General features: G+C 38.5%; 1 protein-coding gene across 20 annotated transcripts in view; it reads right to left on the bottom strand.

Annotated features, from left to right (window-relative positions):
• Positions 1 to 24,396, bottom strand: part of KDM6A (lysine demethylase 6A) — a 167,527-nt gene that overhangs the window by 62,583 nt on the left and 80,548 nt on the right. For 18 of the 20 annotated variants that reach the window (XR_011324966.1, XR_011324967.1, XR_011324968.1 and 15 more), the window contains exons 5-7: positions 24,083 to 24,141; positions 11,583 to 11,703; positions 833 to 887 (exon numbers count right to left, since the gene is read on the bottom strand). Coding sequence is in view for 7 of the 20 variants with exons in the window: in XM_069784994.1 (XP_069641095.1) it covers positions 833 to 887; positions 11,583 to 11,703; positions 24,083 to 24,141 (235 nt within the window). In the remaining 13 variants the exon portion in view is untranslated. Of the gene's footprint in view, positions 1 to 832; positions 888 to 4,295; positions 4,315 to 11,582; positions 11,704 to 24,082; positions 24,142 to 24,396 lie in introns of those variants that run through there. The other 2 variants (XR_011324978.1, XR_011324977.1) reach the window with 2 other exon arrangements.

The following is a 24,396-nucleotide window of genomic DNA, read 5'->3' as shown; positions in this document are numbered from 1 at the left end:
TATTCACAATTTCATCCAGCTCTGAATTAAAGAAATTCTTTTAAACACTTTATCCAATGCTTCTGAAGTTAGACTTGGAAGGTAACTTAAGCTCAACATGAAGAGCAGCATGAAGGTACCTGAAAAACTGAGGGAGTAATTTCCTTCACAACTGTCTGCCTCTTAATTCTTACAGACTCCAAAACATGCAGGAACATACGCTTATTCTTGCATACAATTCCACTAACTATGGATAAATACCTGGAGGATGCTCTGTAACAGCCTACAGTATATACTGCATATGGTAGATCATATTACACTAAAAGATTAATGTGTTCAAGTACAGACTAATATGTAGTTGGCACCTAATAAAACAATCAAATTACATTTTGTACTTTTTCTTACTTCAACAGTGTAAGACTGATGCTGAATTTTAGATCTATAAATTCAAATGGCATTAAAATGATCACTGAAAAATGACAGATTATCAAGATGCCACAAAGTTTTAAATAATTACTATTAAATGTGTGCCATGGCACAAGCACCACGTTTATAAATAAATAAATAAATAAATAAACAGTCAAATAGTATGTTTCCTCCAGAACTCAAGTCTTCAGAGCAATTAATAAGCTAAATATAAATTTTTACTTATTCCATGTACTAAAACAATCCACAATTCCACTGGAATATCTGTCTCCATTGACAGATGGACACAGGTTTTGTAGTCTCCCTCTCTCGGCACTGATTCTTTCGATTTTAAAGGATTGGTTCATTAAAAATTGATACAGTTGTGAGCATAAGACTTTAAAAAAATCTACAACAAAATAAATAGAAATACTTATAGGTTACTTACTTTCAGCGTTAGACAAAGTGCAGGGATTGCAGTCAATCAAAGCTAACTGAAAATGCTGAAAAAAGAAGAATGATTTGTTTTTCAAACAAAGTAATACTAGCGCTTTGGCAAATTACTAAGAATAAATCAATTTTGTGCTTGAAAATCAATACTGCATTTTACCATGTGTCTTAAAGAAACAATTCTCAATTTCTGTTCAACTGTTTACTAGAGGAAAGTAAATTTCTTTATTGCAGACAGAGCAAGGCTTCTAGTAATGTAAGATGGCAACAGACATCTTCACAAAACAATTGGGATAGCATCTGGAAGAATGATTGCATCAAATGAATCGTCAAAACTGGAAGATCAAGTTTTCCTAGAATCCTCATGGAGATAAACATTGAAGCTCTCAATATGTCTGTCTAGGAAAACAGAATACTCTTCTTTCAAATTGAGTGATTTGAAGTCTTATTAAAAAATTGATCTCTTGTCATAAAGCACTTAAAATGAGTATCTTTACATTAAAACACGAGTTCATAAAGAGTTCATAAGTTCTTACATCTGCTCCTACAGGTATTAAGCTAACTTCAGTTAAACTTTAAAGCTTGTTTACTTGTAAACAGTTTTCCTCAAGAAAGACAAAAAATATCTTTTAAAACATCTTTGCATTCTGAAGTTCTGAGCCAAGTATTTCACTCTTCTAGGAAGAGGGTCACACAAGCAGAGCAATGAAGTCTGTCTGCCAGAAAGTCCAGAATGTGAGCAATCGTTTCACAAGTGTCATGCTAATTTAGTGATCACTATTTACAGTATGAAACACAACCAAGTGTGTTAAAATGAATGGAACAGGCATACAAACTCAAGTGCCTCTGAACTCTTCCATGAACTTCATAGAAACTTTCTACACAGTGTAGAATTTGGATTAACATGTTAATTCAATAGAGAATAAGGCCTAGGAATATAGGAACTTAAGTGATAGCATTTAAAATACTACTGTTAAGAAATACAGTTACCTACAAAATACAGTTTCAGGTGGCTTCTAATGTATGAAACATTACTGATGCTCTAGTATATTTTATTTTATTAGCACAAAAATGATAATTTATCTCTGGCTGTTCAGGATGCCAAACTAGGTGGCATCAAGAGCTTACTAGTGTAGCTGGGAAGAAAAAAAACCAACAAACCCCACCCTTACTAATGGATGTATACGCAACTCGCTTTCAGTATTGTCATACTCAAGAGCTACTAGATACTATGTAACTTTCCTCATTGTCCTAATAATGCCTTGTGTATAGCATGTCTACATAACACACATCTCAAAGATTTATAACAAGAGTTTAACAGACCACCAGATTTCTAAATAAAGATTTTTAGCAGAAAAATTATTCAAAAATTAATGTATTATCCATAGCAAAGCATAAAAAAAGAATGCTGATGCTCACATGAGCTCTGAGGCACACAGTGATGCAGCTTACCTCCTCACTGGCTTTTATCAACAACATTTGTAATATACAACAGCTTTTAAAAAACGAAACAAACTCAAGTTGAATGATAACTCAAATTTATGATTTTTAATGAACATTTTAGCAATATCATTCCCAGAAGAGAGAACAGAAAACAACGAACTCACAAATACATTACTTGTAAAATAACTTTTTAACCTTAGAGCAAGCATTAAATATTAGCTTATAAATATTAAATATTAGCTTATTTCTCTGCCTTGCCTGTTCCTTTTTCTACTGTTCAGCAGTCAGACAACTTAAAATCTCCCCTCACTTACATTGCAATGCAGGTTGTGTGCCTCAGAGACATCCTTTAGTCGGTTACCATAGTGATTCTACTAACCAGGCAACTTAAAAAAAAAAAAAGACTAAATAAAAATAAAATGCTCTACTTTATATTGTATTCTGCCTGACAAAAGAAAAAAAAGGAACAGACCTATATACTTCGGCTTGTACATTGAGCATACCTATCTAAATGGTACAAAATCCTTTTTGCACAGATGTGTCATCTTGCACTGTCACTAACAATTAATATGAAAAGATAAAGCAGAAAGGAACAGCTTTGCTCTCACCTAGCAATGCTATTATAAAAAATAAGCAGATCTAAAGAGAAACGATTGACAACTGTTCGGTAGTAGCTGTTCAGAAGGGTTATTGCAGTGAGATTCACTGAGAGAAAGCAGGCAACCATATAAGAAAATCTAACCATTTTAATATTTAAATATGCCAGTAGTATCAGTGCTGTACAGTAAAAAAAAGCAGGAATAGTCTCAGCAATGCCTCCTAAAAATTTAAATTCTTACTGCTACATTAGCTGACTTCTAAATTTCAAAATCCACATTATGAAAATTTTCTAAGTGTAGTAAATTTCTGCTTGCACTGTTCACTAAGCCACAAACAGTAAAGAAATTGATAAACCGAAGCCCGTAACTACAGCAAAATAAACCATTTGCACTAAACAATTATCGCAAAGCAATACACAGAAAGCCCAGAACCTTTCAAACCAAGAACCTTTGAAAAGCACATACATGAGCAAACCTACACCTCTTGCCAGATAAATAATATATAGCTCCCCGTTAAGTATTCAAAATCAGAAAAAAAAAAGCATGCATTCTAACACATAAACCTCATCAGCAAAAAGCAGATCCACTGATCACAATTACCAGCACCAAAAAATGAGAAAAAAAAAAAAAAGTAATAATTTCCAACTTCCATTTCTGCAACAAACAGAAGCGGCTAGCAAACATCTGCACCTCACTCAAGTATTGCAGTACTGAAGCTGGCTACTGCTGTGTGAAATAGTTATTATGCAGGAGAGGCCGCTGCAGTTCAGAGACGACATACAATACCTCAAGGCAGACAGCAGTCTATAGAAATTCAAATTCCGAGTAAGAGGATTTACCTAGAAGGCAGTGTTCTGAATGTTAAAAAGTAACAGGCTCTCTTCAAGAGCTGCAGCCCAAGTCATAATATACCTTGATTTGTAGCCATCTGTAATTGCACAATTATCAACAGCCTGTTTTGTCTCCTCTGGAGTCCTTGACTTGCCTCCGATTGTGGAAACAATTTCAAAGGTAACCTTTCCACGGATCAGAAGTACAGTGGATTACATATAAACAGAACTGATGAAAGCATTAGGTCTGGTAGTAAAATAACAGTAATCTGACACCGATTTAGGTAACTTGATATGTTTTCACTACTAGAATTAAGACCAATCCTCCTAACAAATTAGTCCTTTACAATTTAAGCGGTTGTTGTTTCTTTAATCAATAAATGACCAACACGAAAAGAACTGTTTTCTTCTTAGTGCAAGATTTTCAGTACTGTCTCTGTTTACATCCAAGCCTGAGACCTCAAAATAGTGATTCTACTCCCTCCTCCTCTCGAGGATGACATTAGCAAGTTTAATAGCTCTTGGTTCTGCATTTATTCAGCAAGCAAGGCAAGCCATCCTTTGAAACCTGACAATCTCACAGACTTACCATGAAGGAAAGCTCCATCATGACTCAGTAAAATTCTGTCAGGAGATGGCTTTTTCTGCCTATGTGACCTAGGTGGGATGCCTATGTTCCTGAGAGCAGCCTTTGTTCAGAGAAGTAGGGCACGGAGAGCCTTGCGTAATCGGCGGTGGCAGAGCGCCAAGCCTCCATTTGCCAGGCGTGTTTGGGGCCAGGGGAGAGGGTCAGGGGAGGACGCGCGACATGTGCTGCCACCTCAGCTCATTGCTCCGCTCCCCGGCGCCTTCTGAATTCACAACAAATTCCGCTTCCGAGACGAAGGCTGGTGTGGCATCAACGCCCTCTTACTTTTGTCCACCGTTCAAAAAAACCCCTCGAGACTGAGGAAAACTGCTACGTGGACAAGGAGAAAGCTGCTTGAGGACAGCAGAAACAAAGGTCAGGTACACACTGAAACTGAGTAACGGCAGCGCGTTCAGAAGGATCTCTTGTTTTGACTAGCTGCAAGTGAAAAATTCTCTTCAAACAGAGGTCAGAAAAGCTGTATTTTCACTAGCCAAAAGCAGGCTGCATTCGAATTTACTGACCAACATCTTACGTAGCGCACCACGGTGATTTTCACAAAGCTATCTCAACACTCGCGTCGCCTGCGTGTTTTATCGTTATTTGTGCAACATCAGAATTTCGCTATTCCCGTGTTAACAGCCTGAAGCACTGCCAGCAGCAACCAAATGCCCCAGGGAAACGGGATGACTGTAAGTTTGCCCCTGCTGCCGCAGCACCAGCACCAGCACCACTCCCCCCCCGGAGCTGAACCACCCCGGGCTGGGGCTGTTTCGGGACCTGCAGCACTCTGCCTCCAGCCCACACAGCCACCCAGGCTGCACCGAAAGCACAGCATCATCCGTGCTGGCTGGCTGTGGCTACCCAGCCAGTACGCATAGCTAGCGATTACTGCGTGCCCCGAATGCCGACCTTGCAGTTATGGCTAATAAACCTGGACCAAGGTACTTCTCGCGAGGAGAGGGTCCACAAATGAAGTAAATGTACCAGCACCAACACTCGCTAGCTTGAATGTTCAACTTCTGAGTCAACCATGTCTCTTCTTGTAGTTTGTTCTGCCCCCTCTCCCCCCCCCAAAAATGACAGAAGATGCCACACAGCATGCTAATTCAAATTTAGCATTTAGTCCTCTTTGTAATCATGACATTTCTAAAATACACCTACAGTTTTCTTTTATAGGAAAACTCCAAAATGACTCAAAAACGCAAGCAAAACTAAGTAAGAGGGAACAAAAGAAAACACTCTGTAGGCCAGACATTGTGGCATCGCGATCCACTGCCAAAACCAGTTGCACTAATAACTCTCTTGCAGTTTGATTACAGTGCCATGCTGCATTAAAAAACTTCCATGTTTTTACTTCGTGTGTATGTCTGTCCATCTTACGCATATGCAAACTACAAAGACTTAGAGAGCAATTTCATTCCCAAATGGCTGTTTTCTAACCACTTACATTTTCATTAAAATAATCTTTTGACTCATTTCATCTTGCTTTCCACAAAATGCTTTTTAGGTGAAGTGCTTGACATCTTGGATATCCACTTTGCAATAGCTAAAGCCCTTTGTTTTGATTTTTAATTAAAAATGTCGCTGATTAGTTTTTGGTGGAATTACAGACATAAAAAATTAAAACTTCTCATAACTGTATGTATTTTGACTAGTTAGTTTTTCTTTAATAATTAAGAATAGATATGCAAGGTTTCAATTTAACATGTTTAAGCTTAAAAATTACTAATCTAAGCACATATATATGAAAGATAACTAACTAGGTTGTGAAACAGCACCTGAAGGCTTGAAAACACAAATTTTCACTTTCATAAATAAATTTTTATTTATTACTGAGAAAAAGAACATAAAAAATGAACAATATGTCTATAACAGCTACATGTTGGCATACAATAGCTGCAGTAGCTAAAAATATCTTTCATAAAGATAATATATGTAGACATGAGAATTATTTGAATAAGTGATGGAAAAGTGTCTTGACTATAAGTAAGTACTTCGAGCTGTTCATCTATATATCAGTATTTGATTTTTTAGTATTTCATGCATATTCATGTAATTCATGCATATTTTCCCAATAAATTCTAATTTTTTCACAGCCTTTTTCTATTCCTAATATAAGCAGTATATCTTAACATTACCAACAAATGAGAATCTTTAGAAAAATAATTAAAAAATTAAAATTATATTTAAATTGATGAGTTACGGTCAAGATCAAAGCATAGGCCTGAAGCAAACTACTAGGATGACTGTTTTGGGTATAAATAAGGAGGAAAAATTTCTAAAAGTGAAAGGCAAAATCAGTATTTCTACTAATAGGCAGATAATTGAAAACATGAGAAATTTAGTTCTCATTCTTCTAAGGGTTTTGTTGCTGGGCACAGGATGCAACTGCAGTACTTAAAAACCAAACAAAATTCCCAAAGCACAACACAGCTTGATATGCCATAAAACAACCTGCTCTTGTCCAGAGTCCCTACTGACCACCCATTACAAAAAAAAACCAAAACAAAAAACAATCCACCACCAAAAAAAACACCGAACAAAAGCAAACAAAACACCCCCTCACAAAACCAAACCCATAGAAAATCTCCTACCCACCCACTGTTCCCTCAGTGTTATTATTCTAATAAATATGAAAACCTAAGATTTCTTTTTTCCGTTACATAGTCCGTCAGCAAACAATGAAAGTGAACTGAACTTTACATTCAAAGGGCTTTCAGGATCGTAGCTCTAACTCCCCATCAAAAGCACACTACGATACTTCAATGCCGCCAAGCAGAATGAGCACCAGATGGAAGACTAGTTTCCCATAGCTGCCACTTCCAACGTAACCCAAGTATTACACTAAGTAATACCAAAGCTGTAATTTTTCTTTTTTTCCCTCAGCTTCTCTTTTATGCACATCAATGGTCCCACACAACACACCCAGCTCCCCCTTCTTGTTCCACCTAGCTCTGCTCTCAGCTTCCAGCTGGACAACAGGCACTGGGGCTGCCCGATGCACAGCAACTCCGGTGTGGATGGGATAGTTCCCTTCACAGGAATTTTTCACGTCCCAGGAGACCAGACCCATGACCAGTCATTTGGTGCCTCTATTGCAGATCAAGCCAACCAGATTGCCCGGTCCTCAGCTTGCAGAGCTCAAATGGCTCTGGCGCAACATGTCATGCAGGAATGTTCTAGGAACTTCTCTTTGAAATGTCCTTCATTCTGACGTATCTGCTAGAAATTGGTTAAGATTCAAAAGTACTTAAGAACTGAGACACATGCACAAGACAGGATGATTACATACATGTATGAAAAAGGAGGCTAAAATTGAAAAAAATATATTCAATAAATAGGAGAATGACTAGGATATCAAGTGACATGCCAGAAATAATGTGGCACATACTCAGAAGCTTGAACATTTTTTCCAACTACAGTTACCAAACCAGTAAAGAGATATATTATATTCCTAGAGATCTTGCTTTATCCTCCTTTCAGGCCATCACCATGCAACCACAGCTAACACCATCGAACACAGTATTCCTAGTGTCGTTTGTAGGAAATGGCAAATGGGAAGGGGGCCACAGGACACATAGTAAAGTGTGAAAAGGTTAGGACTGTTAAATAAACCTTAACAGTATGTTGCTGCTGAGTAATCAATAATAAAATCTCTGCCCCTCCCCACCAAGTCACTGCCAGTTGATTTTGGAATTAATTGTACTTTTCTGATGAATGGGGCAAATTCAGCTTTCATGTATCACCTCTGAAGGTAACACTACCTAACTGTCAGGTTACACAAGGACTGTTTTCTTTCCAACCAGAAAGGCCACTTTTTTTTTTCTTTAATATAAGCCCGAAGGCCAAGTAATTTTCAACAGCACTGGTATTCTTGCCAGAGTTTATGGCAATGGGATAACACAGCAGTCAAGGATTCTCTTAGTAATTTGCAAGTCTTAACTGCAGCAATGTTAAAAACACACAAAAGCAGTAATTGATTTTGAAAAAACACTGAGAGTTGATTTTATGCTTATTAAAGAGCACTCTAGTAATTATCTTGATCATCAACATCTTAAAATAGTAAAAATTAATTTTGTGCTTAAATTGCTTACATAAAATATAGATGATTTATGTTAATGCTCTAAAATTGTGAAAAACATGGAATACATGACCTTCAGACTCCCATCTTCCTCCTTTGCCTTAAGACTTACTGACAATGACTCATCTGTTGGCAATGGTTTATTCTTAGCAATTACAGACTTAACATGAATGTTTAAATACCATCAAAAACATTATGATATTTCAAAGTATATTAATGCAACATTGGTACAATCTGTGAAATCCAGAACAGTCACAAGCGAATACCGCATGAAAAGTTGCTTCCGCTTTCCACCTCAGTGTCAAATAGGAAGCTCAACCTGTGCTATGAATTACATTATACAGAGCCCTGGGGAAAGGGTCCGTGCTCAAGGCCAGTCACTAGCAGGCTGGATCCTAAACTCCATAACCATCCTCCAAAATCCTGGATCCTTTTAAAGAGGCCCGCAAAACCAAAAACGGCACAACAAGAGAGCTGTGTCTTTTCATTACTTTGGGTTACTTATTTTTCTTTTGTGAAGAGACAAAACACTCAGTCTCAGAGAACAAGACAGACATTCTGTAAAAACATCTTTTCATACTCTTTCATCACCTCTCTCCATTTTATTCTCCTCATGCTTGTGGGTAACCACTGCAGCAGCAGTTCATTTTGTTCTCTTCACTAAGGAAGTATTTTCTGACTTGCCTCTCATATTCTTGTCACTCACAGAGTTCTGGCTTAAGGGGTTTTTTTAAACCTCAACTCAGGGATCATGCTTTTAAAGAACCTACTGCCCTGCTTGTTCTACTTGGTCTACTCCTCAATTGATATATTCTGATGTATAAGCTGATATAAGCTAATATTTTGTTCTCAAAGTAGATCACTCTCAGGACTCTACATTAAATCCACAGCTGAACTGAAAATAGCTGAAACTGTTCAAGACCAAGTAGGCTGCTCCACTGGGTCTTTTCTTTCTTGCTCCTCACTGTTACTCTCTGCTAAGGATTGCAACCTCCATAGCAAAGGAAGCAAACCAGAAACACTGCCTTAGGTGTTTCAGTCGATAATTCCAGAGTAGTTTTGTGTTATGTTTTGGACCAGAAGGGTATAAGACAGCTCTACCCACTCCTTCCCATTCATGAACTCCTGCCATCCGCCTTGCATTGGATCTAGCAATTGGGCAAATCTCAAGTTGAGCTGGTTCAGACTTCTGATCCACCTCAGTCTGCAAATGGAGAAAAAACCCCACTTGATTCAATGCAGCAGAGGGTGCTTAACAATGCAATCAGGATTGCAAGGTGGAAAATGAGACAACCTTTTAGCAACAACCTGCAGTTATATTGATTTAAGGACAATGTGAAACTCCTTAAGGCAACGTCCCCCTCCCCCCCCATGTTTATTTCATCATCCTTCTTAAGATCTTTATGCTGCTCGAGGGTAAGCTGGTTTTGTTGCTGTCATTTGTTTTCTTAAGTGACTTAATCACATTGCACATAAAAGCAATGGAATCATGATTATTTTGCATTACAAAAGATTAACTTCTTTCTTTTTTTAAAATACTTCTTAGGTGTTTTTCCCATTCATAGTTGGTGTATTGGAAACTAAAAGCTTGGTATACTCAAAATCCTTGTGATAAGCAACCTTTTTATTTTGCAAAGTTCTGAAGATCAAACACAGTAAATTATTTAGACTGAATTCTCATAATATCTAAATACTTGATTCAGTGATAGAATTACATATTTCATGGCACAGCAGGAAAGGTTGTTTATTTCTTGATCAATTTCTTCTATTAAAAATTAAAATGCAGAAATTCCTTCCACTACTTGATTACAAGTTTACTATCTCCTTGTAAATTTAGTCTTTAAAAATAAAACCAAAATGTACTTCTTCAGCACTTGTTCTATTCCCTATCATGGCAGCTGATACTAAATCTGTGCCAAACTATAAAGAAATAGGACCACCCAAACTCTCACATAATCAATTTCCCAACAGAGTACACCTCCCCCCTTACTCTCTTTTGCCATTCATTACACTGAATCTTTCCTACTCCTATGCAATACCATCCTATCTAATCACAATTTCCAACTCCATCTGTCTCTGTAGGTGAAAGCCTGGACTCTGGATGAAAAAAGGAAGCCTGATGAGAGTTACTACCAATACTGAGAGGAAAAATTGAGAGTAACACTCTACTCTTTCAAATCTTAGACAATGTGATTCTGACAGCCTCACAAATACACCTTCCAGGAAAACAATCTGCCAGGAAAAGGAAGGCACAAGATTCTTGAAAACAAAACATTTAATGTCTTTAGTAGTTTTAGGAGAGATTAATATGCAGAAATATGTTTATAAATTACACTTAATTACAAATTACAAAATTCTCAGCCCTGCAGGTGTATTTCCCAGCACATGACACTGTTAAAGCACACTTCCTTTTTCCAAGACACACATACCTAAATTTCAAGGTCAGGAAGGAAAGAACATGGGGAGAGAGTAGGAAATGGAAGGAGGAAAAAAATGGGGAAACATGTTGCATGAAGGGAGATAAAATGACAGATAACAATGGGAGACCGAAAAAGAATGCAAGCAGTAATAAAATCTAAAGGAGTACAGAAGAAACAAAGTGCTGTACTAACAGAAACCATTTTTAACCGATTAGCCAGAAACTGTTGCCTTAGAAGCTACCTCTCAAAGCAGGAATTAAAAGAATAAAAGCAGAAACAATATTTAAAAAATATATGAGAACATTATTTTGCATAAAGGCTTTCTATTTTTAATAATTTTTAAGAACTTCCAGTTTGCAATAGTGCAGCTGGGGGCAGGGGGAGAAGAACATTGAGAAATCCAAGCTGCTAATTCTTCTCTTCTTTTTCCTCCAACTTCTTGTTTTCCTTAGCTTCCCCCCAAAATGTACTACTTTAACAAGAGCCCTACACCAAATTTTTGACCTTCTGGAGTATCAATGCTCATCTATAATCTTGCTGGGCTTTTCTGAGTATGTCTAGCACCTAACACACCTCAAATCCTACCCTTACTCTGTCTTTAGACTAACATACTTCATACTGAAGTACTTCTATTTCTAAAGCAGGTAGTATTTAACTGCTATAAGCTTATGCATTCTTAGCAGTTTTAATATGCAACACGACTTGTAAAAAATGTTAATTCAATTTGAAAGGACTTAAACCTACCTTTAAACTAGACTCATAGTCTGTGTTCACTTTGAACATAAGCCCAAGTCGCAAATGAATTTCCTTGGCTCGACAAAAGCTGGGATCAACATAAAGCGCCTCCTGAAATGCTTTAATTGCCCTGAAAGAAAAACACAGATTTAAAAATTATTTTTTACTGAAGTACTCCTTTATAATCAATATTATTTATCTGACTAGAAGAAAGTTGATCAGAAAGCACTGTTACAGAAAAACATATCAAAATAGTGGTTTACATGCAATGTTTTTGGTGCATGGCTTTTGATTCTTCAAGGACTGAGTAATTTTGTACTCCAGATATCCTGGTAGATTTGAAAGTCTAATCTTTTCTATTAATTTAGAGAAACTAATTTCCTGCATGAAATACAGTAACATATCTGCTATTTCAGAAAGGATGACTCACGAATTAGTAACAAAATTAGTGCAACTTTAGAACACCACAGCGGTCATTCATGTCACAACCAACTGCTAGGTTGCTTTTGATTCCAGGTGCAGACCCCCAAGAGCAGCAGCAGAACAGAAGGCCTAGAAGAAGCGATCACACGCATCTCCTCCCACTGCACCAACCGGCTCCATTTTCGACTTTGTCCTCCCTTTCTTAGCACCAGCACCATGTAGAGACTCAGCTAATGCCTATTGCTCCATTACTTTCCAGTCACTCAATTACCTCCAGGCAAACACAGATATGAAAGCCTGACACCTCCTCTCACTGTAACTTGCTTTTCATATTCCCATGATAGGTGAAGACAGCTCTGATTCTATTTCCTTACCTTTAAATCCTCTCTATTCATGCCCCTGTTCATGATGGCACTGTACCAGATAAAAATGCTATGTAACAACTGTATCTGCTCACGCCATTCTAAACAGGACTGTTTTGCCTCTCAGACCAACTGCATAAAATTATGACAGCTGAAATGCAACTAGAAGACTACAGATTTAAATTCAGAGAGGAACTGAGAAAGAAGCTAAGGCTCATTGTGTTAGCTCGCCTGAAATCCAATGACAGGTTGAAACAAAATACCTTCACACACATCACTGCTCGTACAGTGACAGCAATCAGAGTCAGACTCACTTAGGGCAGATTCAAGCACCTAAGCCAGGGAGCACAGTCCCATCTGCTGTCCTAGGCAACCCCAGAGACTGATGCTGAGCAGGCAGATGGCAGGCAGGCCTATGGGGAGAATTGTACCCACTGTGGAGCAGCACAGGGACACTGCACAGGAATGAATCACACTGCCTGAAATCACACAATGTTTAGGCAAATTGATTTAATTCCTACTCTCCAAGTGCAGTATTATTTATAAGGACAAATGGTTAGCAGTTGCAATAGGAAATTCAATAAATATTTTTCACAAACTTTTTTTTAATCACGAAACATAAATGATCATTTTTTAATCCATCAGCAAAAACACTTCTGCTGCTCTAAAATTCTTACAGGCTCTTTTCTCATTCTTGATGGCAAAGCAAACCAAAGGCACAGACTTCCTCTAAACAATGCAACAAAATTGTCTGTACCTAAAGCATTACCTGACTTGTTTAAACAGAACTTAAGAGCAGATCGGCTTAAAAAAATACTACATTTTTACTGTGGAACAGAAGTGTCCTCTATTACAATCTTTCAGAAAGTCTTTACTTACCTTGTACCCTACTTTTCTGCTTACACAAGGAAAATGAGCAAGTGAAGTGCAAAAGGGACAAACTTGCACCAGCTAAGCAGTCTCTCACATCTCATATAAACTTCCCTGGAATAGTACAGGTAGTGATGAATCACACACCTCAGCATCTACACTGAAATTGTAACAAACAAGGATCCATGTCTCCTAACAGTATGCTCATCATCACCTACAAGAACACCACTCAAACTGGAAGGCCAAAGACTGGACTGATCACTAAATATCAGTACGTATTTTAAGCTATGCTTTTGTTATGCCAAAGTATAGATTTTATGATTGTATATTTGCATTTCTTGTCTTAACTCTAATATGGTACTCACTGGTTATGGTACTCTAATATGGTTAGCCACTGGTATTTAAAATCCATTATTTGCATCTTGTTCAAAGACAGTATTCTAAAGTTCTAAAAAGGAAGAAAACCAGTGTCTATGGTCCCTATCAAAGAGAAGACAAAAATCAGGAATAAAGACATTGCGGTTCTGTACCACATGGGACATTGTGACCATGCTCATATACACTTCACATTCTTCACATTTTAGCTAGCTTGCTTGGTCAGAAAATAGTCTTTCCATATTTCCCCAACGTCACGTCTCAGTCGCAAAGATCACTGAAACACGTATTTCTAAAAAAGCTTAAGAGAAATGGTAAGAGACAAAAATATTTAAGAGAAATGGTAAGAGACAAAAATATTTTTATAGTCTCTTGCTTACTGAACAGGAAATATTCACTGCCACAGCTGAGCAATAGAGTTAAAACAAAGCTGCAAGTATAACAAACGACTTTGAAGGACAATTTCAAAATTTAGTTTGAACCTATACTGTCATTTGTTCAAAAGAACAAGAATGTTGCTTACCCCACTCTTTCAGAGAAGCACAGAACTTAAAAACAAGTAAAATTATCACCAGTGGAAACATGAAAAGACTGTGTCATGTTTAGCACAGAACCTGGTAGTCACAGACAGCCCCTATGAGGTTTGTGTAAGGTTTATCTCTGTGCAGACAACATGGCAACACCATTCACCCTTGCCTAAGCTGCTCATGGAGTCAGGTACAATGTAAGTAGTTACCATGAGTCTTTGAGATACCATAACCCAACACAATTTTCCAGTGAAGACAAGCCCAAAATGTACAAGGAGGAAGAAAATTTGTAGGACAAGACATCACTCCTCTAGACACAATCTATGCAGGAAGTAACGGCATGCTTTTCCACCCATTTTGATGGATGCTTGGAAAAATATACTCAATCAACCAAGTGAAACAAAAATCTCTGTACCATTTTAGTCACTGTTTGAGTTACTATGCTAACAACTAAATAATAATAATATTCTAGCTGTACATTTCCATTATATTTGATTACTCCTAAACTGATGGTTTTGGGAGGAAAGGCAGAGATGCTTTAAAAGCATTATTGCCTTGAAAGGTTAAAAAATTCAAAGGAGCGTAGTCAGGGAGCATTGATTGCTCCCATCCATTGCATTGATTTGGCAATGGAATGGACACACTAGTAGAGAGTTTGGTGAAAGACTCTCCACTTAGAAATTTTCTTTCAGTTTCTAATACATGATGGATTTGCATTTAAGAATGAATCTATATGCACTCAAAATGCTAGGGAACTCCCAGGTCAGTGTCTTGCTTGCATCTTAAATTCTGCATAATAAAAACTAAAAGAGAATTCTGAAAAGTAACATAAATTTAAACTTGTAATGAAGCATAATTACATCAGTAAATTAAGGGGAAGATGTAAGAATAGACCAAATATTCCCCAACGCAGCTTTTCTAACTAAAAATCAGATATTTTATCTTCTGCATTCAAAATATTGGCCTGCATCTTACTTAACTCTAGTGTTAATCATAGAATCATTGAATCGTTTAGGTTGGAAAACACCTTCAAGATCATTGAGTCCAACCATCATCCATGCTCACTAAACCATGTTCTGGAGTACCTTGTCTACGCGCTTTTTGAATACCTCCAGGGATGGTGACTCAACCACTTCCCTGGGCAGCCTGTTCCAATGCCTGACAACCCTTTCAGTGAATAAATTTTTCCTAATATCCAACCTAAACCTCCCCTGGCACAACTTGAGGCCATTTCCTCTCGTCCTGTCTCCAGCCACCTGACAGAAGAGACCAGCACCCACCTCACTACAACCTCCTTTCAGGCAGTTGTAGAGAGCGATAAGGTCTCCCCTCAGCCTCCTCTTCTCCAGACTAAACAACCCCAGTTCCCTCAGCCGCTCCTCATAAGACTTGTGCTCCAGGCCCCTCACCAACTTGGTTGCCCTTCTCTGGACACGCTCCAGTGACTCAGTGTCTTTCCTGTAGTGAGGGGCCCAAAACTGAACACAGCACTCGAGGTGCAGCCTCACTGGTGCTGAGTACAGGGGACAACCACCTCCCTGCTCCTGCTGGCCACACTATTTCTGACACAAGCCAGGATGCCGTTGGCCTTCTTGGCCACCTGGGCACACTGAACTAGCTCATAGTTAGCTGGCTGTTGACCAAAACCCCCAGGTCTTTCTCTGCCGGGCAGCTTTCCAGCCACTCTTCCCCAAGCCCGTGGCGCTGCATGGGGTTGTTGTGACCTAAGTGCAGGACGCGGCACTTGGCCTTGTTGAACCTCATACAGTTGGCCTCGGCCCATCGATCCAGCCTGTCCAGATCTCTCTGTAGAGCCTTCCGACCCTCGAGCAGATCGACCCTGTCTCCTAACTTGGTGTCGTCTGCAAACTTGATTCTATATCGATTATGTAATTTGTAGTTTTTCCAGGATGACAATCACCACTAATAACAAATACAAATTACTTCCACTACTGTGGAATGGTCATCATCAAAATTTCACAAATAAAGTGATCACAAAGGCAGTATTTTCAACAATATTTACCAGTGGCAGGTGCTCATGTTTAACTTGCTAACCAGAGTCTGATTTAAAATAGTCAGTAGAATTTTCAAAGAATAAAACACTCAAACTCTGAAAAGACATTTACTTATTAACTCTTACAGACAGACAAGCAATTCTACACCATAGCTGAATTAATACTGATCTAATTTTGCCTATGGGAAACATTTAACTAAAATAGCAATGCACTCAAGATTACAGGACACATCAAGAACATGGACTACAGTAAAAACTTTCATTTCATTTTGGGGCTGCCTGTTTCCCAGTGCCACATCCACAGCTTCAGACTCAGTCCCTTACTACATCAATAGTAAAACATCTGCAACATCACTGACATCCATTTCAGTTGTAAGTGCTCAATAACGTCCAACACAAATGGCATGAGGGCTTGGTACAGGTTGGTACAACACAGAAGGAAGCAGACATGAGAAGTGGAAAGTAGGAGCAAGCGTTCCAAAGGGAAACGAGAGAGAACGTGGCCCAGTGTCGGCAACCACAGTCCTTCCTCGGCCACCTGTTTGCCTGAGTCTCCTGGTTTCAGCTGGGATAGAGTTAATTTTCCTTCTAGTAGCTGGTACAGTGTTACCTTTTCGGTTCAGTATGAGAAGGATGTTGATAGCAACAACTGAAAACATCAGTTGCTGCTAAGCAGTGTTTAGACTAAGTCAAGGATTTTTCAGCTTCTCATGCCTAGCCAGCAAGAAGGCTGGAGGGGCACAAGAAGTTTGGAGGGGACACAGCCAGGGCAGCGGACCCAAACTGGCCAAAGGGGTATTCCATACCATGTGACGTCATGCCCGGTATATAAACTGGGGGAGTTGGCCAGGAGGGGCGGATCACTGCTAGGAAACTAACTGGGCATTGGACAGTGAGTGGTGAGCAATTGCATTGTGTATCACTTGTTTTGTATATTCCAATTCTTTTATTGTTATTGTTATTATTATCATTATTAGTTTCTTCCTTTCTGTTCTATTAAACTGTTCTTATCTCAGCCCATGAGTTTTACTTCTTTTTTCCCCCTGATTCTCTCCCCCATCCCACTGGGAGTGGGGAGTAGGAGGGGAATGAGTGAGTGGCTGCTTGGTGCTTAGTTACCAGCTCAGGTTAAACCACAACACTGAGTTGAGCCTTCGGATACAGCAGAAGTCACTCAATCCTTATAGAGATCTTTGATTGCTCTGAAACATCACTAGTCCCATTTCCATCCTCTGCCCAAGCCTACATCCAGAAACATACGGGCCTAGAGGATCCAAGGCATCCAAGTTACTCAGATGTTTTCCCTCAAAGCTCTTCTATGGTTTGACCAAAACTAAAAGAGCAGATATAACCTAATAGCTTGATGATCCGTCACATATGAAGTAGGACGTGGCTTACGAGGCTAACAGCTTCCTTCAGAGATCGTGGCAGACAGGCTTCCTCAAGTAGGTTGTTAGTCTCCACCACTAATTAACTGGCCTTCATGCACAGACAGAGCTTTTCATTTTAATCCTTCAGTAGACTAAACATACATTAGTCCAAGGGATAAATCATCAAAGGAAAGGCTGGGAGCTCTCATACTGCAGAAATAAATGACAGTCATCTAAATTCAGCAAGAGATGACTTTTGGTTTGTTCTCTGAAGATACTTACAACTGCCTGGTAAGAAACAACTTTGGCTGAGTCTACTAGGATTTGTTTAAATTAAGTAAGAGTTTTCTCCAAGAATGGGAGCATTTCCACTAACAGGCAGCAAAGGCTAACACTCAACAAAATGGGAAAGCAGGACTGGAAAACAGACACTACAGAAGATGAAAAGCACCTCTGGGCTTACATTTTACACAGCATTGCTACGGTAATTCAGGAAAAATAAAAATTACATGGATCTACCATCTCCAAATAAAGACTTCCAAAATCAATACTGCAGCTATCTTTCCACCCACTCATCTATACAACAATGCCTACCATTATGAAAGTGAAGAAACCAGCTGAATAATAATTAATAGAAGATTATATTAAACATTTAGTGAACTCTCATAAGACTTTTATTGGAAGGTTTTACTTGGATAGACTGTGAATAAAATCAGCTTTGAACTAGGCAAAAGGATGTAATAAAAGAGCATCAATTTAACTATTCAAAAGTTAACACTCATACATTTCAAACAAAAACCATGAAAATCAGAATGAGTCTACAAAATAAAAGAACATAACATTATCCTAATATATCAGGAAAAATACTTGATGCAGCTGGAGTGAAACTTTTTTTCTTATTCTTTAACCTCTTTAAATTTTCCGACCACCTATTCTAAGCCTCATATCATTTCCTAGCCTCACTAATGAAAATGATGTGAGGCTACAATGGACAAATTTCTATCTGAAACTCATAATCATAGTTTGAACATAACCAAAATGTATGTCTATAGCAGTAGTCAGGACACTGTAATTTTATGATACTTTTACAGACTTTAGATACAACTCCTCTGTTCAAAGGGCTGTAACAGTTGAATGGTGAAATATTCTGAGCAGCAAAGTCTTTAAACATTTCTCTAGAACAGCAGCTGAGAGTAGGTTTTTCCCAGCATTAGCAGATACTATGCATCTTCATCAATCCAAGAAGTGGTTTGATATACAATCACAGAAAGATAAGACGACAAACCAGAAAGTTAATTGCCACTTTGTTAACGGTTAATTAGCATGTGTAGTCTACATGTACATTCCCATTTTATATACCTAAAAAATACATATATAGACCCAGCCACCTGAAACCTGAGAAGTATTTGACAAAGCAGTATCTACACAGTGCGTGTTTAAATTCTGCCCTACTTAAGAGAACTACAAACACCAGACCAGCTGAAAGGACTCTGACGGAACAGGGAAAGAAGCACCAATATAGATGTGCACCTTGAGGATCACAAGTTACCAGTAAGCAAGATGTTTTTCTACTCTCAAATTATAGCCCTCCTGGACTTTCCATTGCAGGTGTTTCCAAAGCAAGAACTCCACAGACTGCCAATTACCAGTGCAATGTTGCTGTCAGTTGGGTGAATCTCAGAGCCTTTCATGCAAACCGCAAGCACTGGACTATTTCATCAAACGCTGTGCACCCTCCCACAATGGCACAAACTACTGATATACCCGGCAGACGTCGCATTTGATGAAGTAGTCCAGTGGTTCCTGTCTCCTTGACGGGGGGGGGCAGTGTTCCCACACAAGTGAAGGAGGTCCCCACTAGGCAGTTTGCATTCCTACATACCCCACTACCCACTCAACTACTCTCTGTGAGGAAGAGCCCAGTTCCTTGGATCTGCCAACCACTGACACAAGCAGCTTGAGAACCACCTGAAGGATCTGGTCCTGCTGGAAAAAAAAGAGTAACAACCCCCTCAAAGACAAATCTTACTGTGTTACTAACAGCTTGCCCCTGGAAAAAAAAAAAAAAAAAAAAAAGTATTGATAGAAGAAGCAAAGAAGAGCAAAGAACGGACCTTGACAGCACAGGACTCTCCCACCCTCACAGGCAAACAGCAACCACCATAAAACAATAGTTTCTTGGGTAGATGAATAAGGCTTGCAATACTGAGCGTTGGCACGTGAGACTACTGAAAAAAAGTTTACATTCCACTATAGACTTGGGTACTTTAAAATCAGTTTAAACAGCTGCTTTACTATTTCAGGATGACTGTGAGAAGAGCAAAACTTCATTTTCTGGAAAAAGATGAAAGAGAATGACAGCCAGAGAGAGCAAGAGAAAGACCAGACTCCTTCAGCTCAAGGAAATGGTCCAATGTGATTGGCGCTAAGGCCATCTCCCAGATGATGGTAAGTTTTGTGTGTTTTCCTCTAGGTAAGTGGTAAAAAATGCTCCTGCCTCACTGAAGCCTTCAGAGGACTTCTAACAAACAAGTGATTCTCAGGTGTCTGGAGGCCTGCATGGTGACCAAGAGGTGAGATACAGTACCACAGATTACAACTGAGGGCTGCCTTTTGCCATCTGCTTGGCCTTTGGAGGGTTGTGGAATTCAGCAGCAGCAGAGATGGGATGTGGAGAGCCTGCTCAGTGCTTGTATGTTGGAGATGGAGGTGCTGCGCTCTCCCAGTGGGGGTTGTATATGCTTGCTCCTTCTTGCCCATTAAATGTGTTTACCTGAATTAGATAAGAATAATGAAAGACTGCAGCTGCCTTCTTGATGTAAAGATCCAATTCTGAATCAGAGTTGAAGAGGGAAAAAAAGTGTTTTGTGCTGAACTCCCATGTCCCTGTTCCAAGGAGTCAAACTTACGCTAACAGAAGTTCCAGCATACAGAACACCCTGGCTTACAGAAGTACCACGATGCAGCAGTGCAACTAGACTGGGCTGGCTGTGAGATTACTTTAAAGCAGCCAGAAGCAGAAACGGTCCTTCTAGATATCACTTGATATTGAATAAATGATGACAGTGCTTCCGTTTTGGCAAGCATGGCTGTAGAACGGCCAAGAAATTCCAGTAAGAGATGACAGATTTTCATCAGATAGCCTGCATCTTTAGCTGTGATGGAGGTCAGGAAAAAGGTCTGGATCATCTCTTTCATTAGTCTTTGGCTTTTCTCAGGACTATGTCCCACAAAAGTGTCAATGCTGAAGGACTGAGTTTTACATAAGAGTTAACTTCTACAGCTGATAAGGAATCCTTGGACTGAGGAGCCTCAGGGTATGCTAAATGGGGCTATAAGGGTGACTGATCTCCGTCTCCCATAAGGTGTTTCTGAGGAAGAGTGTGTCTTTCTCACACACACTGTCCAGCAATTTGCAAGATAACAGTCACTGAAAACACAGCAGGCTGGCCTTGGAACACCAAGGTTGGTACACTGGGATCCAAAGAGGGTGTTAGCGCCAGTTTCAGGACACAGCTGCAGAGCTTGGACTCCCATCTTTTTCTCTTGGTGGGACTCAGTGTAAATCAGCAGATGACAGACCAGACAGGCTCAGAATCCTTACTGAAGTAAAAGAAAAAATTTGGCATCCAAGCCACTACACTTGGATGCAGCTATTACACAGAAATGAACAGTAGCCTTTGGTTAACTACCGAAATTCTTCAAGTGTTCAATCTAAAAGACAACTAAGGAGGATATGAAATTATTCAAGTTATGTGAATATCTTAGCTATCTCTATTCTACTGGTGTTCTACCCTACTTGAGAAACAGGGAAACAACCGGGGAAATCAGCCAACCACTTTACTTACTGCTTGATGATAAATGGTGTAAAAGAACAGAGTATCAAAATTTAAGATCTATAAGACCTATTTTACCATACTTGATTCAATTGATGGAGCTAATCCCTTATGGCATATCTCACTATAATAATTGCATGAAATAGCTTTGGTCTGATCACACTATTGCAACATTTGTATATATGTTGAGAACTTTCAGTTCTTACAAAGTCACCAATATAAAATGATGTATCAAATAAGATTTGTACTTAAGATAATGCTGTAATGCTGCTTTAGTATATAGAAAAGTGTACAATATTGAATTACAGTGAATTGCAATGTGTCTTGGAACCAATTCAACACTTTTTTTTATGAAAGCTGGAAAACTTCAAAACTAATGTAAAAATATGAACAAAAATTCTAAAACTGACCCTATTCCAACTTGCTTTTTTATTATCCCTATTTATATGAGACATGAAAAAACCTCAATCACATCCTTACCCCTTCCTTTTAGGAGGACTATGTACGTGCCTTTTATTAAAATCTAAGAATATCTAAAGTGGGGTAGATAAAAAAAAAATGTTCATGGATGAAGCACAATAGCTTAAAATACCTTAAAATGGTCTAGAGGTGTCCTCTACCTGCCCGAAATATACAGATTTGTGTACTCTATGAACATAAATAGATGGAATAGCTGCAGCAGGAAATAAGACAGTTTGACCAGCATTTCACTCTCAAAGAAGCAGGATTCTCCTTGCAGTCTGCAAGAGACTCCTGTGGAGGATTAAGATACACAAAGAAGAACATATCTATTGTAAATGACTTGCTATCACCTCCAAGTTTATTATGATTTTGTCACACCTAAATAAACACCCACAACCATGCATCCCACTCCTCTCGCCCCCCAAAAAACATGGGGGGGGGCAAGGAAGGCACTCAAAGGTACTTAAATTTAAAAAAAAAAAAAAATCACATACAAAGGTGCAAGATTCTGTGTTACATTTTCTTCCTCTAAAAATTTTACCCAACACTCTAACAATACACACCTTCCTTGGTACCACACTATACATAACTTTGTTGTATGAATGAAGTGGCAAATATGATTATTCTACACAACCTTAACATAAAGCTCTACATGCAGTTAAGACGTTGTAAGTTAAGGCATCAATTTATACTCATGTTCTCAACAGGCTTACTTAAAGGCATGGAAGAAAAACCTAAATTAATTCAAAGCTCTGATTTATTAATACTTAGGCCTCATAATCACCTGACTTTGCTGTTCCATCCACTGGAAGGTGCTATATAGCACAATCTGCTGATGGCAAAAGTCTATATTGAACAGGTGGTCTTTCAAAAAATCAACTACTCCAAATCTAACTACTTTGTCTAATTTAATTTTACCTTACAGTTTTCTACCATTTTCACAGTGGAAACTGTAACAAGATAGCCCTTGTAAGAAGAACTGGTGCATAAAATACTCTTGAATGTTAAATGGTGAAGACAAGCCTGCATAAGAACAAGAACATTCTGAAACTTGGTGAAATTCCACCAGATTGATCACAATCTTAAAATAGTGGATTCTCAGGTTTTCTGAAAACTCTTCTGTTCTTCTCATGTTAATCAGAATGCAATAGAATTGCACATCACGTATAATACATTGCATTCACTTCACCACTATCAATAAGAAAGCAGTAAGTTGCAAGATGGAAAAAAAAAAATATCCACGTTCTGAGCTCATGATTTAAACAACTTATCTTAATTTGAAGAATAAAAGCTTATCTACATTATCCTGAGGAAAGCCCAATTCTTTTGTCTTACAGCTACATAGAAAGATACATAGAAACAAGGTGGTGGGGGGAGGGGGGGGCAGAAATCGCACTCTATTGCTCCAAACCATCAGTCGGTAATCACTTACTGCCTCCTTAACTGCAGTCATGCTTAGTCCAGTAAGATGATAAACTTTTTAGTAATCAATCAAGTAGTAAAGTCACACTTAGTAAGTTTCCACACTGAGCGTAAAAAAGGACTGACCTAAACAATGCACCTTTCTGACTTGTTTCCAATGCCACTAATTATTAACTCTGCAAAAATAAACCCCAATGAAAGTTTGAGGACCTTTCAACAGAACCCCAGTGAGTGAGTCTGTTCCATTCACCATTCCTCTCATCACTGATAAAGCAAAACCAAAACTCCAACTGAAAACCAACCCTCCCCCTCATATCCAGCAGCAGCCCCTTTTAGTCCCCAAAGCCCTGCCAGAATTTACAACTCTGAGTTTTTAAATCAGTTTTAAACGTTCTCATTCAAGTCAGTGTACTACTTCTCACATCCAAAACTTCCATGTTATACAGCTATGTAAAACTTACTGAATATCAAGCTAATTAAAAAAAGCCCACTTTGCCACTTCTTTTCCGAAATAAAAGTTTTTTGTAAACACGCTTTCAAACAAACACAGGCTACAGACTATTGATAACAACAATTCACAGAAACCTGTTGAGTCATACTGCTCCATCCCCCTTGCTGAATCATTTTATAGGGAGCTAAAATTCTTCTCCTGTAAGTGCTTTCCTTTTCAAGCAACAGCTGTGGTTGCCACAGGTACGTTACAGTACTCAGGACAGTATGTCTTCAAACATCCTATCCATAATAAAAAAACCTGAACTATCGTACACTCACACTGAACTGAAGTTGAAGTATGCACCTACCAATAAAACACCACACAATACTGATACTGTTAGCTTATTCCAACTTACCATTGAAAGGCATTGTAATGGAAGTAGACCAAACCAAGGCCATATAAAAAGGCAGCATTCTGTAAAGGAAAGAAACAATGTTTAAAACCCAGATAAGACAACCATATGCTGTAAGATTGAGTTTTCAGTATTTTACTCATCCTTTGACATTCTATTTCCATTATAAAATAAGCCTATTTAAATTTCACCTTGAACAGGAAGAATCAAAAAAGAAAGAATAAAAAGATAGTTAGATACTTAAAAAAAAAAAAAAAAGTGATTCTCCACAAAATATTTTTGGAGTAATAGTAACAACAATAACATTCAAGTACTTT

Source organism: Haliaeetus albicilla, chromosome 6, assembly GCF_947461875.1.
Source record: "Haliaeetus albicilla chromosome 6, bHalAlb1.1, whole genome shotgun sequence".
Classification (NCBI taxonomy): domain Eukaryota; kingdom Metazoa; phylum Chordata; class Aves; order Accipitriformes; family Accipitridae; genus Haliaeetus; species Haliaeetus albicilla.
This window is presented reverse-complemented; position numbering and strand designations above follow the sequence as displayed.